Source organism: Filicampus tigris, chromosome 5, assembly GCF_054856515.1.
Source record: "Filicampus tigris isolate MCC_2025a chromosome 5, RoL_Ftig_1.0, whole genome shotgun sequence".
NCBI lineage: Eukaryota > Metazoa > Chordata > Actinopteri > Syngnathiformes > Syngnathidae > Filicampus > Filicampus tigris.
In genome coordinates, this window is record NC_141221.1 from 7,358,512 (window position 1) to 7,376,220 (window position 17,709).

At 41.3% G+C, this 17,709-nt stretch overlaps 2 protein-coding genes across 3 annotated transcripts; both read left to right on the forward strand.

The window, feature by feature from the left end:
- The first annotated feature begins 469 nt into the window (after positions 1-469).
- On the forward strand, positions 470-10,961 carry creb3l3l (cAMP responsive element binding protein 3-like 3 like). Of its 2 annotated transcripts, XM_086030397.1 has the most exons (11): positions 470-613; positions 1,279-1,422; positions 2,610-2,979; positions 3,112-3,150; positions 3,797-3,918; positions 3,999-4,091; positions 4,411-4,517; positions 4,973-5,041; positions 5,115-5,199; positions 5,287-5,380; positions 7,398-10,961. In XM_086030397.1, exons 2-11 carry the CDS (start codon positions 1,279-1,281, stop codon positions 7,808-7,810), a joined length of 1,536 nt encoding a protein of 511 aa, XP_085886523.1. In that variant the 5' UTR covers positions 470-613; the 3' UTR covers positions 7,811-10,961. The 2 variants fall into 2 exon arrangements, with proteins under 2 accessions (XP_085886523.1, XP_085886524.1); XM_086030398.1 differs by lacking the exon at positions 3,112-3,150.
- A 2,088-nt stretch (positions 10,962-13,049) lies between these two features.
- gadd45ga (growth arrest and DNA-damage-inducible, gamma a) lies at positions 13,050-15,070 on the forward strand. The gene is made up of 4 exons (XM_086030400.1): positions 13,050-13,381; positions 13,464-13,565; positions 13,666-13,876; positions 14,215-15,070. The coding sequence occupies exons 1-4, from the start codon at positions 13,329-13,331 to the stop codon at positions 14,326-14,328; spliced, it is 480 nt and encodes a 159-aa protein (XP_085886526.1). The 5' UTR covers positions 13,050-13,328; the 3' UTR covers positions 14,329-15,070.
- Positions 15,071-17,709: the final 2,639 nt, after the last annotated feature.

Below are 17,709 nucleotides of genomic sequence, written 5' to 3' on the forward strand. Positions count from 1 at the left end.
CGCATTTTGATAAAGCATAAAGAAGAAACTAAAACTCGTCGAAATGAAACACTGCCATTGTGTACAATGTCACTACTAACTTAATAAAATGTTGCTATAAATTAAATGAAAATGCGGTTTATGTGGAACAAACTTTTTTTTAAGGATGAGCTGGATTTTCCAGGATAAGTAGGTGTTGCATATAGGTGAAAATTGCTTTTTAACAAAACAAAAAAGAATAAATCTTGACATACAAGTCGTCTTATGTTAATCACTTATGATAATTAAATAATTGTACGTTTCTTTGTTATCGATTAATCTTGATTTTGCAGCACGCAAAAAAACAGCTCTCAAATACAGAGGTGGGTTTTTTTTTCGATCGGAATCAGAAGTTCTAACCGGAATGTGGAAAGCGCAGGCAAGACTACATTTCCCACAATGCATTGTGTGACTTTTACGCATTGCCACTTCCGCCTTCACGCGATGACGCACTTTTTGCCTTGTTGGAAGCAAGGAGCGCTCCACAGGAACAGGAAACGTTTGTGACTGACAGTAACAGTTGAGCATAGACACTGGCGAGAAAAAAACAGACGGCGAAACCTAGATACATTCAAGTGGCTTTTTACCTTCTGTGGTAAGAAAATTGATTCCCATACGAAGTCGGTATCCTTAAAGTTTGCTGCGGGTTTCATTACAACATTAACCCGTCATAATCGTACCATGCTAGTCAAGCTAATGCTAATTACCTCCGATGGCTTGAAGGTATTTGTTTAGCACATCCATGACTCCATCTGTCAGTAAATAGGACGCCTTAGTAGTATGATTAATTAAAAGCGTACTAAAATTGCGTGTCACTTTGATAATTTTGAGCCACTTCTATCATCACTGGGTTGTGTATTGTAGTAACGCCAAATAAATGAGTCTTTTTTGGCATGACTCTGTTGTAACATTGCCCCTCAACCGCGATTTCACAATGGAACTCTTTAAGGCGAGAAGCCATTCAGGCTTGAAGTCATAGTATTTTACTGCATGTTATGCTGATTGTCGCCTTTGTGTTGACATTGCAAGCACATCACATGAGGGGGCGGGGCACACTAGAAGATGAGGTAATGCTTAGAGTGATGCAACATGAACGTCTGCTATAACTGTCGTGTGAAAACTTTTGATTCCTGCAATATCCCGGTGACAACATCCCATACTTAATTTCCCCCACATGACTGATAAAGCCCTTTGTCTTTTGTAACATGGCCTAATATGGTGTTTGATGTTTGGACGTTATGTGAAATATGTCCATGGCAGATGGCAATCACAGAGGATCAAGCAAACATGGATGGAGCAGACTTGCTTGGGTTGCAGTTTGATGACGGCTTGGATGGATCGTCCGAAGAGCAGCTATTTTCTTACGTCAGTACGCTCATTGATTCGTGGAACTCCGAACAGGATGTAAGGCTTCCAAATTGTCTTGTTTTTAATATATGAACCAATATGAAAAAATGGAAACAGAAAATGTAACGCTCAAACCGTCATAATGTGTGATGTTGGCACGTCTTGTGAGACTTGAGTTCAGATCTAAAGCATTGCACAAGAGGTTTACTTTTTTGTGGGTTTTTTGTGTGTTGCCAGTAGCCACCTCACAATGTGATCATGATTCAGAGGGCTATGATTCAATCTCATTTGCACATTTTTAAATTTGATTTTTTTTCAATTGATTTTGAGAATGTATTGTCCGTGATGAGAAAACAGTAACCGAATCTAAACCATAAATGTCACTTTCTGTGACACTTGAAAGAGACTGGCTGCTCGGCACAATTTGAGCAATAAGACAAAATATTAATTACAATTACAAACTAATTTCACCAAGCAGATACCAATTTACTACTTACTAATACTTATCGTCCACTACTCGCATATTAATTCCATCAATACACATAAAACGCCACTAGGTGACAGTATGACTCTGCAAACACATTCCTGTTCCTTCTCCATCCTCAAAAGTATCATTGGATCTATTTTTTTTTTTTTGTGTCGTTTTATTTTTCAATGGTTAGTTTCTCTTACAACTGAATGACAGTAAAGATTTTTAAATTGTTAAAAAACTGCCTTAACTGTTGTTGATCACTGTTTCACACCATTGGACACTTTAAAGTATTCAAGGACTCAAGTCATTGTTGTATCATAACCACAATCAGAATCATAGCTCGTCACCAGCTTGTGGGGGCACACAGAACATAATGGCAAAGAAATGTTTTGACTTCCGCTTTGTTTTTTTGATGAATCCCCGAGAGCCAAGAAGCAATGAATCTACGTTTACATTATTTTCATATGTAGAGATAATGTTTTAAGAAATGAAAAAGCAATTCTGAAGTGAACCAGTTTACTCCTTTGTAGGGCTGTCTGTATTTTTAATTACAGTCGTACAGTATTGGATAATCAGGCTAGTTGGGGCATGACACAGTTGACAGACTATATATATATATATATATATATATATATATTCATTCATTCATTCATTTTGCCACTAAGAGGAGCTCAAGACACAAGTTATTATGTAGAAATATTTTTTTATTTATGTGATATATTTATGTCTCAATTGTATAAGTTCGTAATCGGTCCGTGTTTTCCCCACACAGGTGCTCAGCTTGTTGCAGGAAGAGTACAACACAGGCACTCACTGTCCTTCCCATTCCCCAATGGGCAGCGACAGCGGCATCTCCGACTACAGCAGCAGCGCCGGCCGCCTCGAAAATGGCACCCCCGCGGGTTGCCCGAGCCCCGAGGGCGGCGACATCGACGTCTTGTGCAGTCCCACCTACTCCAACCCGAGCCCAGTGTGCTCCGAACCTGCCTTAGTGGCTGAGGAGCTGCAGGCAGAGAACCCGGAGGCTTTGCGAGTCCAGGCGGATCACAGCTACTCTTTGCTCAGGGGCAGATGTGAAGACACGGATGTCCTGCAGAGTGTATGGGCAGAGAAGCCTGACACGGATGTCTTCATTGATCTGGGTATGTGTCAACATCCATTTGATACTGTGAATATTCTCATTCAACTAGGGAATTTCTTTCCCAGGTTATTGAATTGATCGCAATTGGACTGCTATGTTGGTTTTAGAACTTCCGCAATCTCTTCCTGTGTAGGCCTTCTTCCTGTTTTCATTTCTACAGCAGCTTCTATAGGTAGGGACCCAAGTACGCCCTCTGCAGGTTGCTGCTATCCATCTATTTTGTTTACCGTTTGCCGTCATTGGGGTCACGGGTGAACGGGAACTGATACCGGCCGATTTTGGGGATAATCGTAGGGCATGGACAACCATTGATAATCACATTCACAACTTTCGGTGATCGGAAATCATGTTACTACTTGCATCATCCAATGCGATGTATACAGTACATCTCAGTTCTATTCATATGCAGACGTTCAGTTCTATTAACTTTAGGCAAGTCAAATCTGGTGCGATTGAGACAAGTCACGTAAATCTCTTGTGTTTTGAGCAACGCTTTACAGCTCCTCTCACTAACACACTGAATACATATTTATTTAGCACTGTGTGATGCAAAACATACCCGTCCCTCTGTTTTCTAAAGCACTTCTCTTTATTAGTCATTCGTGAGCAATATCTTGTCCCGAAATACTTTTGAGTGAGACGTGTGTTCCACACTCGGCAGGGTGGTTGGTAGTTGGTTTATTTTTCAAATGTTATATAAAATCAAACTGTTATTCGACATTCCCAAAAATGTGAATGACCCAATTCGGTCAATTGGCCGAGTAGCTCCTTGCCGGATGCTCAATGTTATGTTAAATCCCTTCAAATCATGCCCACAGATCATCTGGTGACCGAGGAAATGGAGGATGACTTTGGCAGTGACTATGCCAGCGAGCTGCCTTGTACACTGGCCATCGAGGAATCAACGCTGGACACAATGCAGTACGACAACACAGAAAAGGTCAGTTCATTCAGGAAAGCAGTTATGATTTTCCCATTGTCATCATCCCCATATGCAAAAACTATTATTGACTTTTGCAGTTCCAGTTCAAGGAGATTGTACTCTCAGAGGAGGAGAAACGGCTTTTGGCGAAAGAGGGTGCAACTATTCCCACCCATATGCCTCTTACGAAGGTAACCTGCGCCAGCCGATTAATATAATAGCCAGTAAGGGTGGGAATTGCAAGCCACCTCACAATTTGTTTTATGAATTTCAGATTTGTTTTCTATATGCGTGACTAACTGACATTTTTCCAAAAAGTATTTGCAAGGACCCATATTTCCATTATAAAAATCACTCGCATGTGAGAACAGAGCCATAGACAGACTAAACTCCTGATGAGTGTCACATTGTCTAGTTTTACCGGTTTGGGCTTTACATCACGTCATGTTGTTGACAGACTTAAATGTGTGCAAATCGTGACATGTAATCATGCTGTTGTTGGGTACACAGGCTGAGGAGAGGACCCTGAAGAGGGTTCGGAGGAAGATCCGCAACAAGCAGTCGGCTCAGGAGAGTCGCAAGAAGAAGAAGGTGTACGTAGACGGCTTAGAGAGCAGGTGAGATGAATTTCTACTGCCGCCTAGAGGCTTGGCGTGCGTTTGAAAACGCACTCCCGCGGTTTCGTGTCGACGCGTTTTTTTAATGCGTATTCCAACTGGGGGGTTGTTGATATACGATTGTTAAATAACCCCGGCTACGTGTACACAAGGCCCGGGAGCGAGACTAGAGCCCGAAAGCTTCGCTCCCCCGGGCCTAAACAACAAAAGCCACTCATGCAAATGGTTTGTTAATTGTTTTTACAGCCAGCTCGCTCTTTAGTCTCCATTCGAATGCTAAAAAAAACTTCACATTTCTTGCTGGTATCACTCAGAACATTCAATCACTGGAGGGGAGGTCATTAATAGGTAAATGACATACTATTAATTAAAGACAGTCAGGAAGGGTGTTTGTGCTAATTAGCGACTTGATCAGGAGTAACACGAGCGAAACTCGTCCGTTCGCTCCCCCTCAGGGTCGCCGTCTGCACTGCGCACAACGTGGAGCTGCAGAAGAAAGTCCAAATGCTGCAGAAACAGAACATGTAAGAAAACTTGATGATGCCTTAACTGACATTCACACAAACTAACAGTCTTCCTCTATTGACTTCCTCGCAGGTCTTTAATTGAGCAGCTGAGGAAGCTGCAGGCCGTGGTGAAGATGTCCACTTTGAAGGCCAGCACGACGAGCACGTGTGTCATGGTGAGAGAAAATCTCTCATTTAAAAAAAAAAAAAAAAATACAGACTTTCCTTTTTCTTCATGCATTGTGCCTTGTGCCACCGTCCAGGTATTCCTGCTCTCCTTTTGTCTCATCGTCTTCCCGTCGGTCAACCCCTTTGGCAGCAACACGGACAAGAAGGAACTCTACCTTCCTTCTTCCAGTAAGCTCTCTCGAACTGCACCCGCCTTGTATTGTACTTTTATGGGGCCCCAAAAAATAAAACACAGCAGGAGGATAAAAAAAACAAAAAAAAACTCAAGAGTTTTGTAAATTATGGCCATTTGATGAGAAAGCTTGGTGTGATTAAGACTTTTTGGCACTGTTGTTAAATGACCCATTTTTAAGTTGGGCTTTTTAACTTTTTACCAGAAGAGGCCATCAGACCAGATGAGCTTTGAGGACAAGGAAAAACAAGCCACTCCTTGTTACTTTACTTTAACCCTCCAGTTGTGTTTTCTGGGTAACATTTGCCTATTTTAATGTTGTTGTTTTTTTAGGAAAGAAATTGTAAAAAAAAATATTTTTATTGAATTATTTTTCTTTTCATAAACTTCTTTGGGATGAGTAAACATACAAGTTGACCTGTTTTTTTTTGTTTTTTTTAACGTTCATGATCAAAGAAAAAGAACAAAAAACCTCTTCTGGTCAAATGTATTTTGCTTATCTTTTTAACTTGCAGTGTTATTTTTTGGCAGATGAGTAAGCATCTAAATTGACCTGTTTAACTCATCCACTGCCATTGACGAATGTATTTGTCTTTTCACAGTCCAGCCATTCAATCCCAGGAATTTATTTACTTATTTATATTTTTTTCAAATTTTTTCAAACGTTAGGGTAAAAGATGGTCTGAACATGTCTGGCAGTGAATGAGTTAAAAAATGAAATCCAAGAAAATACCAGTTTGAGGGTTGATAATTAAACACAACTGAATACTTTTGATGTAACAAAGAAGAAAAACACAACAGAAGGTGTAAGAAACCAACTCCCCAAATGATGGTCTCAAGTACTGTATTTGAAGCTGATGACCATCAAGGTGTAGTTGAACTAATCAAAATTCTGATTGATTTTGCAGGGCAAAATCAGGTGGTTAACTTAGTCCCTTAGTCTTTCAATCATGCAAATTTTCATTTAAAATATAATGCTTTGATTACATTGACACCGAGAACAATGACAAGGAGATTTGCAGCTCATGACTCCCAATCCTTCACTCTAAGCAATTGTTAAAAATAAAACGTGCATGTCAAACAATCATCAAAATCAACTCAGGTATTATTCCAGATACCTCTTTAAACTTGATAACATGAGATAATATTATGCTTTTTATATTAGACCAATTTGAAATGATTCTCTTGTCAAAAATAATTAAAAAAAAATCTTACTTGGTTTTTTATAGACTATGGTGCATGGACCTTGCGTCAAGTCTATTTGTCCGTATTTATTGGCAGATAAATCTAATTAAATACAATACATTGTTAGGTACTGAGACCTGCCGTAAATAGCGAAAATCCGAGAGTAGTAGATGTCCCCACAAAAAAAAAAAGTTTTAGATTGCTTAAAGTTGCCACAAGATTGTGGAAAAGGCACTGCTTTTGTCTAAATTAAACTCATCAACTCAATTCAAAGTAGTTTAGTCGCACCAAGATGCCACAAGATGGTGCCAAAGTAATCCTTTTTTGGGGGGATATTTAATGCAGGGGTATTAAATAGATACAACATTGAGCATTTTTCGCACCTTCGGATCAACAACAGCAAAGACCAAATTACTCAATGAAATGTGTGTTAAGAGCGGTTTTCATTCTGATTTGCTCGTAAAACAGATCACGGCAGACAATCGTGGAGTGCTCACAGCTAATTGACCCCCCCCCCCCAAAAAAGGTGAATTTGTGACTGCCAAACCCCATATATTGGGGGATTTACTCTAGTCATCAATTTCTCATTTGATTGCCTTTCGTTTTCCTCTTAGCACAGTTTTAGCAGTGTACGTGTAATTTATACTCAAATGTCACTCTGATGTGGGAGAAAAAAATGATGCCTATTGTCATCCAAACAAAGAAAAAGAAAAGTTTTGAATTCATCAGGGGCCAGTTCTTAGTCATGTGTTCTCATCAAAATGCTCTATTCTTCAACTTTCCAGTAACCGTCCTTCTGTTGGTGTTTTGTTGCGTTCCCAATCGCAGTCATTTCCCGAACTTTGCGCTCGCTGCCGTCAGAGAGCACAGACGCCTTGGCATCGCTGGAACCCGAAGACGACGAGCCAGACCTTCACCTGCTGCCCCAAGCGGAGCTGGAGAATATCGACGTCATCTTTGCGGGCGGTAAGACAAACCGCACCCCCGACTACCAGCGCGTGGAGCAGCCCGACTCGGAGACGGCCGTCAACGGCAACTCTTCAGCCGACTACCCCGCTGCCCCGCAGGCGGCGGACGTGACGCCAGGGGTGGGCGCTGGGGCTGGGGTGTTACAGGAAGGCTCCTTAGATTCTGTAGTGGTGGCTGCTGTGGCGTATGAGGTCCCCGGGTCCAAGGGGAACTGGATAGACCGGAACCCTCCGTCTGTAATATTACAGCAGCACCGTTCGGATGAGATGTAGCGTGGTTACGTATACATTGCATCTAAAAGGACTCACAGCGCTTGACTTTTTCCCCATTTTATGTTACAGCCTCATTACAAAATAGAATAAATTCTTGTTTTTTTTTTCCCCCCCTCCAAATTCTACATTCAGCACAAGATACTGACAACGTGAATTTTTTTTCTAAGAAATGACATGTACATAAATATTCACAGCCTTTGCCGCCGAGCTCAAAGTTGAGCTCAGGTGCATCCTATTACCACTGATCATCCTTGAGAGGTTCCAACATCTTAATTGGAGTCCACCTGTGGTCAATTCATTTAATTGGCTATGATATGGACAAGCACACACCTGTTTTAAAAGGCCCCACAGTTCATGTTAGAGCACAAACCAAGCATGGAGTCAAAGAGCACAAACCAAGCATGGAGTCAAAGGAATTGCCTGTTGACCTCTGAGACAATAGCATCTGGAGGAACAAATCTAGCTCATGTGACAACGTGTGACTCCACGGTCTTAACCACATTCAACCAGTATGTGTGCCGAGGTGCCGTAGATAAGGAAAGCTATAACAAGTAGACAGGTCACAGCAATATAACAGCCTAGCCAAAGTCACCTATCTCATTATGTGTGCCAAAGATGTTCTAACCTAACAATAGGAACTGGTACACTAGTCCAGATTGAGCAAACTTGGATGAAAACCTCCTCCAGGGTGCTTAGACTGGGTCAAAGTTTTACCTTCCAATACGACAACAACCCTAAGCAGGCAGCCAAGACAACGAAGGAGTGGTTTCAGGACATCTCTGAATGTCTTTGAGCAGTCAAGCCAGAGCCCAGACTTGAATCCGATTGAACATTTCTGGAATGATCTGAAAATTGTTGTGCACCGATGCTCCCTATCCAACTAGATGGCGCTTGAGAGTTGCTAAAAGCAAAAAAAGGTTCAAAAAGACCTCAATTACTGCTAAAGGTGCATCAACAAAGGATTTAGCAAACACTTTGAATGCTGAGTACATGTGAAACTTTTTTCATGTTGTCGTTGTGGGGTGTTGTGTGTCGAATTTTCGTAGAAAAAAATTGACATTTATTTTGATTTGGGATGTGGCTGTAACGTAACCAAAATGTGGAAAAAGTGAAACGCTTTTCAGGTGCACTGTAGGACCACCACAGGGGAGAGATAAATCTTGTTTGTATCAGAGGGAAGCTGAAGCAGGGTACAGTGGTACCTCTACTTACGAAATTAATAGGTTCTGGAAAAAATTTCTTAAGTAGAAAATTTTGTCAGTAGAGACGCGTTTTCCATGTAAATGCCCTAATCCGTTCCAAGCCCCCCAATATTGAGACATAAATGTTTTATAAAGCATAAACATGCATGAAAACATGTAACAAATACATGTCACAATTAGATTATTGCACAATAAATGAGAGTTGTGCATAATGTAAAAAAAAAACAAACCACAGAATAGAGTAAGGAATAAAACCTTTTAATTGCTGTCCTCATCGCTTTTTGCCCTCTTTGGTTCATGTTCTCCGTTCATGTTTTTGCCTGGCGTTTTGTAAAGAACTGATTTAATAACGTGGCGACTGTCGATACATTACGGTCATATTCTTTGGCGAGATCAACCAAACGCATGCCCCTTTCATACTTTTCTATTATCTCTTGGTTTGTTTTTTTATGGACAAAAAAAAAAAAAAAAGGATTTTCTTTTTTTCTTTTCCTCGTTTCTAATTCACCTAAAGCTATCGGAACACCTCATGGCCCGAGGGGCGAATGACGAGGACGCTGCATAGACATATCTATCACATACATAACTACCTGTCTATCTATACAAATAGACACATACGGTAGAGGTCCCTCTTAGCCAATGGGATGCCAGGAAGCTGCTTGGCTAGCCAATGGCAGAGCAGCTATTAGTATGTTGCCTTCAGGAAACTCCGGAGCTGCGAGTCGCAGCCCATACTGCGAGTATCAGCCCATACTTTTACCTTTCGTATCCTGAAATTTCTTTTGTAACTAGAGGCAATATTTTCCTGTTGAGGCGTTTCGTAACTTGAAAATTTCGTATGAAGAGTCGTTCGTAAGTAGAAGTACCACTGTACATATATTGTAATCCGACCTTAATTGACGTGGATCGGAGGAGGTGTTGAAATTTGGCTGGATTATGAGTCTTATTATGTGTGTACCCTGCTCAATACAGCAGAACATCTACAGTTGGAATATCTCAAAAGTAGTACGATTTGTAGTTGTACCAACATTTTGTTGACAAAATCACCACAGAAGGTGATGAAAACAATAAATGTCACAACACCAAATTATTTCACTTAACATTATTTCCTATGGTTAAAAAAAAAAAAATTGGAAATTTTAAGCGCTTCTAAGTGTCATGGAGTCTTTTCGTATTCAACTTTGACTGTTCCACTGTACTTGGAAAAAACAGGGAGGGAAACTTCTATTGATCCTAACAGCCTTCTGATGTACTACTGTTACTTTATTTGCACTTTTCTAATCACGTTGTAAAGGGCATATTAAAATATAAGCATGTATTTGAAAATGCCCCAATCTCCCAACAAAGTACAAATAGTAGTTATTTTATAGATAAACGACTCATCCAAAGCTGCGTAATAGCAAATTAGCTTCTGTCATTCATAGCTTGATAGAAGAGTAGGCTGCTTGATTAAAGTGATTTGGATCATTTGCACCATGAAGCCATTGCAGGACATTTGGCCATGTACATAGACAACTTGTTTAGCGTTTCCCTTGTAACAAGGGTTTCGGTCCTTTTGTGTGGACAGTCAAGTGATGACTTTCCCAAGTCCCTATGATACTCTTTTGTTAAGATAAGGAGCCATTCTTTTTGTATGCCTGTCCAGATTACATTCTCAAGTTTGTGTAAACTATCACAATGCTCAGAAAAATGTTGTGCAGTTAACTAGACCCAAAAATGTAATGAGCTGTTCTGTCAGTGAGGCATTTTAAGTGTATTTCTATGTTACTATTAGTAGTAATGGCATATAAAGGGCACTGCTCTGTATTGTGATCATATGAGATTTTAAATGTGAGGAGGGGAAGGCACTGATTCAAGGAGAAAATGTAAATAAGATGAACTGATTGTAGCTTTTCTGTACATTGGACCTCTTTACGTATATGGTAATAAAGTTTTTATGTACCAAAACAGTCCTTTTTGGTTGTTCATTGATGTTCGCAAACTTTCCGCTCATGGTGTACCCCACATAAACAACACAGCACATGGTGTGGCGGAGCCAGAATGTGGCTAATGGGTGGGCCTGGAAAAATCAGGGTGGGCATGAATATTTCTCTCACTGAGCACAATCCTCCTGTCCCGACAGATGGTATATTCACATGAAATGACAAACTGAATAATATGAAATCCAGATCCTCCTTAGACAACCAAAATTATGCCATTCTTAATATTCAATAAAATAAAAACCACAACAAAACACAAATTCCAAGATAATTTACTAAAAATTAAAAAGTATATTTTTTTTCATGAATCTCACTGGGTGAACAGTCTGTCAATCCGGGTGGGCACCCATGGCTCCGCCCCTGACACGGCACCCATGGCTCCGCCCCTGACACGTAAATCACCTCCAACAATCATGAGCCTCCTTAAATCAGCGATCTTAAATACTGAATAGGTTTAACATTACAATTGTTTTTTTTCTTTTTTGCAGACTTGGGAAGAAAAATAACTCTTCATACACTTCACACACACCGCAAGACAATCGCTCGTGGTAATCTTTGTGGTAATCTTTTCGAGAGAGAGACATCCATATTTTCTGACTTTGATCAAGCAATGGAAAAATACTTTTAATTGCAGAGTTGGCCAAGTTTGCTTTGCCACGTGCACGCTGCTGCACTTTCCCGTGATAGGCAAACAATTTGTAATGCATTAGACATGACATCAGCCCCTTTTGAAGGGGAAGTAGAGGCAGGTGACTCATCGCAAGTCATGACTCATGATTACGAAGCAACAAGACCGGACTTGTTTGTGTGGAGGAAATTTGAGTGGCCTGAAGGTGGCGACGTAAGTCTAGCTATGAACGCGGCACAAAAGAATAGCGCCCCTCCAATGATGTGTTTTAATCAAGGTGCTTAAAAAATGCATTGCTTTGCACGTGTCCGACTTGGCCATAAATACATTAGATTTTTTAAAACAGAGCCCAGGCATTCATACATGGGGTAAAATAAAAGTTAAAATACGTATGTAAAACTCATACATGCTCACTATGTCTTGATTTGTGAATAATATGATTACAATTAACCAATCATTAAATAAAACAACTTTTGTATTTATGTAAAGTTGTTTATTTTAATATAAGAATGCAGGCATCCCAGTGTGGTTACAATTTAAATTTATATTTTAATTAAAAATCTTTATTTTACTTTGGCTTTATGTTAACAATTGGGAAGCACACAAAACCGTTGTGTTGTTAAAAAAAACGTCGAAAACGATACGCGTGGCGACAGACTCCTAATTAAGATAATAGCTGCTTTATTTATTTATTTCTTAAATTTATTTATTTATTTTTGAGGTCCACGTCAAACAATCAAGTGGTAATGCGGAAGTCTCGCCTCAACCCGGAAGTGAGCGTCGTTGTCTCTCCCGTCAAGGTAGAGCATAAAAAGGCGACTACCCAGGTTGCATGCGCCTTTCTAATACACTTCCAAGCAAGCCGGCTTGTTTATTGTCCGTCTGTTGGCTTCCAGTGAGAGTTTTATAAAATTTGCTATTTATAGTCTGTTAATTCCCCTAGCTGGGAAAGTCCTGCACTTTGGAGAAGGTTACACTGAGATCACCTCTCAGAACCTTTCCCGCCTTCTCCCATGCATTCTAAATCTCAATAACACGTTTTGGGAATAGAGCACTCTATGCATGACACTTGTATAACCCCCTCAAAGAAAACATGAGCACAGTGCATTACATGAAGCAGTTGATTTTTTTGTAGGCTTTTGTGTGAGGTTGTGTAAGTGTGTCGTTAAAACATTCTAGGAATGCTAGAAAAACACGAAGACGCAAAGCGTAAACATGTTTTGCAATACACTCCGTTTTAACTTTGGAATCCACCATACAACATGGCACTTTTGATCGATTTTACTGAGTAATCGGGCAAGTAGAGTTCAAACCTCATTGTCCCTTTTAACCGTGTTTTTGTACACTGTGGTAATGTTGACAAAGGCAAAAGGAGGTGGGGGTAATTTCTTGAAAGTTCATAATCCTTCCCCGCGTGGGCTTGTCAACAGACCTTGAGCAGTAAACGCCGGTGGTGGAGGGTGGAGGGGAGTAGCGGGACTTTTGCTGCTTGCTGTGCACCAATCCGGGCGAAGCGTGAGCGGAAAGGACCGCCCCTTGCCGAGAAACGACGCCGGGCTATCTATAAAAGCTCCCACTGCCTGTTCGGAGCTCAGAATGACGCCAGAGAAGAGAACAACCGAAACCGCACTGGAATACTTGAGCTCCACCTGCCTTGTCTTTTTTTCTTCTGTGCTTACTCGCATCACGATCACGCGTGGATTATAACTATGACTCTTGAGGAGATCCGCGGACAGGAAAGCACGATGGAACACAACGAGAGGTGAGTCTTGGACGCACGCACGCTGTTGGTGTTTTGTGGAAGCGCACAGTCGTCTAATGTGTTTTATTTTCCCGTGGAAAAGGGTGCAAAGTGCAGGCACAGCACTGGAAGAGCTGCTGCTCGCCGCTAAGAAGCAAGACTACCTGACAGTCGGCGTGTACGAGTCGGCTAAAGTCATGAATGTGTGAGTATTTGTACGCATTGGAGCATTTTTACGCATGCATTTAAACATTTACGCACAAGTCACCGTGCAGCTTCTAACCGTTCTCCTCTTCCTCCAACAGCGACCCGGACAGCGTCGCTTTCTGCGTGCTCGCCACCGACCAAGAGCACGCGTGCGACATCGCACTGCAGATCCACTTCACGCTCATCCAGGCGTTCTGCTTCGATAACGACATCAACGTGGTGCGCGTCACCGACATCGAGCGCCTCGCCGACCTGGTGGGCGCCGACGAGGGCGGCGAGCCCAAGGACGCCCACTGCATCCTAGTCACGGTAAGGGCTTGGCTCCGAACAACCTCTGAAATAAGTTGATCGACGATTTTGAAATGCGGACTATATGTGCCAAAAAAATGGCCAAATACAAAATGAGAGGCAAATGGCAATGAGCTGCTGTGGCGGCTTATGTCACTAACGACGCCATGTCCCTTAAAGGAACATATCCAACACGTGAATACTGCAGTAATTAGTTTCATAAGATATGCAGCACAATTGTAGTCACATGGTTGTACTGTCTTTTAGTGACCATATAAAGTGGAGTAGATTATCTAAGTCTTAGCCTGCTGGTATTATAATGCATTTATTTAAAATGTTCCTTCTTGATTTCATTCCAGAGCCCCAGTGCCAATCCATGGAAGGACCCTGCTCTGGACAAGCTGAGTCTCTTCTGCGAGCAGAGCCGCAGCATGTGTGACTGGGTTCCCACTATCACCTTCCCGGAGCGCTGAGTCAGCCATTCTCCCCCAATCCCTTGAAGATGCATCGACGATGATGACGATGATGATAAGAAAGAAAGTCAAGGCTTCACTTGAAGGTGTTCCGGGCCTTTCTGCCTCCCGTTTGCCTGGATTAGTTGGCTGCGTGGCCGGGATGGAAGCTGACCATCTCACCCCCCCCACGCCCCCCATCCCCACCCCCACCGTGCCCGATCCCTGCTACCACATGCAGGGGAAAGCAGCCTTCCAGTCAGTGCATTCTGGGTCAGGACGTTGTGGATTATACCCTGAGGGGAGAACAACTCAGAAGCCAGTAAAGGGGGGGGTGGCTCGATGGTATGCCGTGACGACACCACGACGGACACTCGAGGAGGCGTTGCGAGAGCGATGACGGCCCACTCGATGATTAGCGAGAAGACGTCGGTGGTACGTGGGCACGACTGCATCAGACTGTGCAGAGGTGGATGTGAGAACGTGTGGAGGCTGGACCGGAGCTCATCAGATGGGAGTGATGCTGATCCGAGAAGAGAGTGGCTGAGAAAAAAAAAAAAAAAGACTGGACATTTTCTTCATGTGCAGACATCAATAGCAAAAGACTTGTGGAAAATCTTGATTTGAGCTGCAATTTAATGGCATTTTATGAACTTTAATACGAGCTGTTACTTTCTTGGAAATTGTGCAAGCAAAGTGACATAAATTTGAATTTGCACACATTTTTTTCATGATCTGTGAATAAATGTTTGAAATCAAATGACTGCTTGATTCCAAAGAGTTATTTCCCCTTTTGCTTTAGCAGCTTCTTAGGAAAAAGTAACAAAGGCTATTTCAAAACACCGCAGACGTTCACCAGCAAGCATATTGGTAGTTATTAGTCATGCAACATGACTAACTGAGGTGTGATGTCTATTTGAGCAAAGAAACTACAATCCACACCAAAGTGTATTCTACAGAGAGTAATGTAGACACTATGCAAAACCTCCCAGGCAAGAAGCAACACCAAGTTGGTCATTAGTAGTCCTGCAAAAAGATTAATTGAGGAAACACAGAGAGCAAGACCCAAAACTGATATGCTGACCAAAGTTTTTCTTTAGAAAAAAAGCAATTGTACAAATTTGAGGTGTGGTGTCTATCAAGCAGAGATCACTATTTTAGCACTAATACTTATGCATCTGACAAAGGGTATTTAAAAGACAGCAATGCAGACAATTTTCAAAAGTTTACAATCAACCATTGCTGTGTTATTAATAGCACAGCTAAAAGACGAACTGAGGTGTGGTGTCTATTAGAGCGGATTGTAGTAAATACATTATATTGTAGTAAATACATTACGCTCTAACAGAGGTTATTTAAAGTTGACCTACAAGCAATGCCGCCACTGAAATTATTTTTCTTGTTAAAAGCCTAATAGCGGCATGCTGTCTATTAGAGCAAAGAAAACCTGTTGAAGACATACAGTATACACCGACGTGTATTCCAAAGAGAGTAATGCAGACAGTATGCAAAACTCCGCAGGAAGCAACACCGTGTTGGTCATTACCAGTCCCGCGAAAGGACTAATTGAGGCAAGGCGTCTTTTAGAGCAGAGGAAGCATAGTTTACAACAAAGTGTATCCCAACGAGAGCAATGCAGACAATATACAAAATTTCCCAGGTAGCAACGCCATGCTAATTGCTCGTCGCGTGAACAGACAAATTGAGCTAAGGCATCTATTGGAGCGGGGGGATTATTTGAGGAAGTACAGCATATGAGGGTATGAAAAAAAACCGGCAAAAATAATTTCTTGGTGTCTCTGAGAGCTGCGATTATTCTATGAGGAAATACAGTACAGGAAGTATTCCAAAGATTGCATTGCAGGTGGTATGCAAAAGTTCGCCAAAGTTGGTCGATGGAATCGCTAACCGAAGCCCGTTTAAAATGATAGACGGACGACCTGTAGGTGATTACAATTAGATGGACGGCGGAAGGGTACCCAGGCTGCAGACGCAAGGCGATTAGCGGGAAATTTTTTCACAATGAGACATGACATATGTTAAAGCAGAGACCGTTATTTGAGGAAATACAGTATGAGAGGGTATTCTTCTCAAGATAGGATCAAAAAGTTCACCAGCAAACTATGCTGTTTAGGTAATTATTTGTCTTGCAAAAATACTAATTGACGTGTGGCGTCTATCACAGCAGAGGCCGTTATTTGAGGAAATTTGGTATTAAAGGGTATTATTTATTCACAGATTTTTTTCCCAGCATTTAAAAAAAGATATATATATTTTTTTAGATAATAAAAAAACTATTGCAATTGAATGAGTGTCAATTGTTTATGGATTTTTGCTAATCGAGGGCTGGCCCAGTCCCTATCACCTGCCAATAGTTGCGGTCCACAGTATCATATAAAAAGGTCCAGCTGTAAGCTATATGCCATGCTAGTGTCTATTAGTCTTTTGTGAGATAAAGGGCATGGTTTCTATTTGAAACTTTTGGATCACTGGATGCAAAAGTTGACTAGCAAGCAATACCGTGTTGGTAGTTGTCAGTCCTGCAAAAAGCCTTATTGAGGTATGGCGTCTAAGAAAGCAGAGGCCACTATTTGAGGAAATACTGTATGATTTAAGGCGGTATTACAAAGACGGCATGAAAGGTTCATCTGCAAGCTATGCCATGTAGTTTATCATTATGTAGTCCTGGACAAAAGAATTATTGAGTTGTGGCATCTATTCTGGTTTAGGGGACTATTTGAGGAAATATAATATAGAATAATCCACATGCAATTAAATACAAGTCCAGCAAACAGAGTACTTATGGCACTAAATTCTTCATACTTTATATGTAGATGTATGTTGGCGTGTATATACATGTGTATATACACAGGCTTACTGCGTATATTTACATAGGTTTGATTCTTCATAATTGCTGTTAATGTTATACATTAACGACTACATTATGCCGCCGTCTCTGTGTGAACTATCTCTTTGCTGCTGTAACGATGAAAATTTCCCCACTGTGGGATCAATAAAAACCTTCTTATCCTATGTTATCTTATCTTATCTTATCTTATCTTAAAAAGGAGCTTGGTTTGGACACAGAATGGCACCCAGCTATGTATTTCCTTTTCACTTATTAAGTGACAGTTTTGTGACATTTTGGGAGTTTGGTTGCTTGAGCTTGAAGAATGCGGAAGTTGGCACGGTGCCATTCTTCCTCCTCTGCCTAAAAAGAAAAAATGTGATTGTAGCAACGTGATGGATCATGAGTTACAACAACCCCAGTGCTTGTGACATGTGCTCTTTCTAGGCACCGACCCTTTAGTGCTGACATGGCGATTTGCAGGGTTAAAAAGTTGCAAGTCATGCCGGAGCGGCTTTTTTTGCTGTTTTCTGCACAATTTCGGGATGTTTACG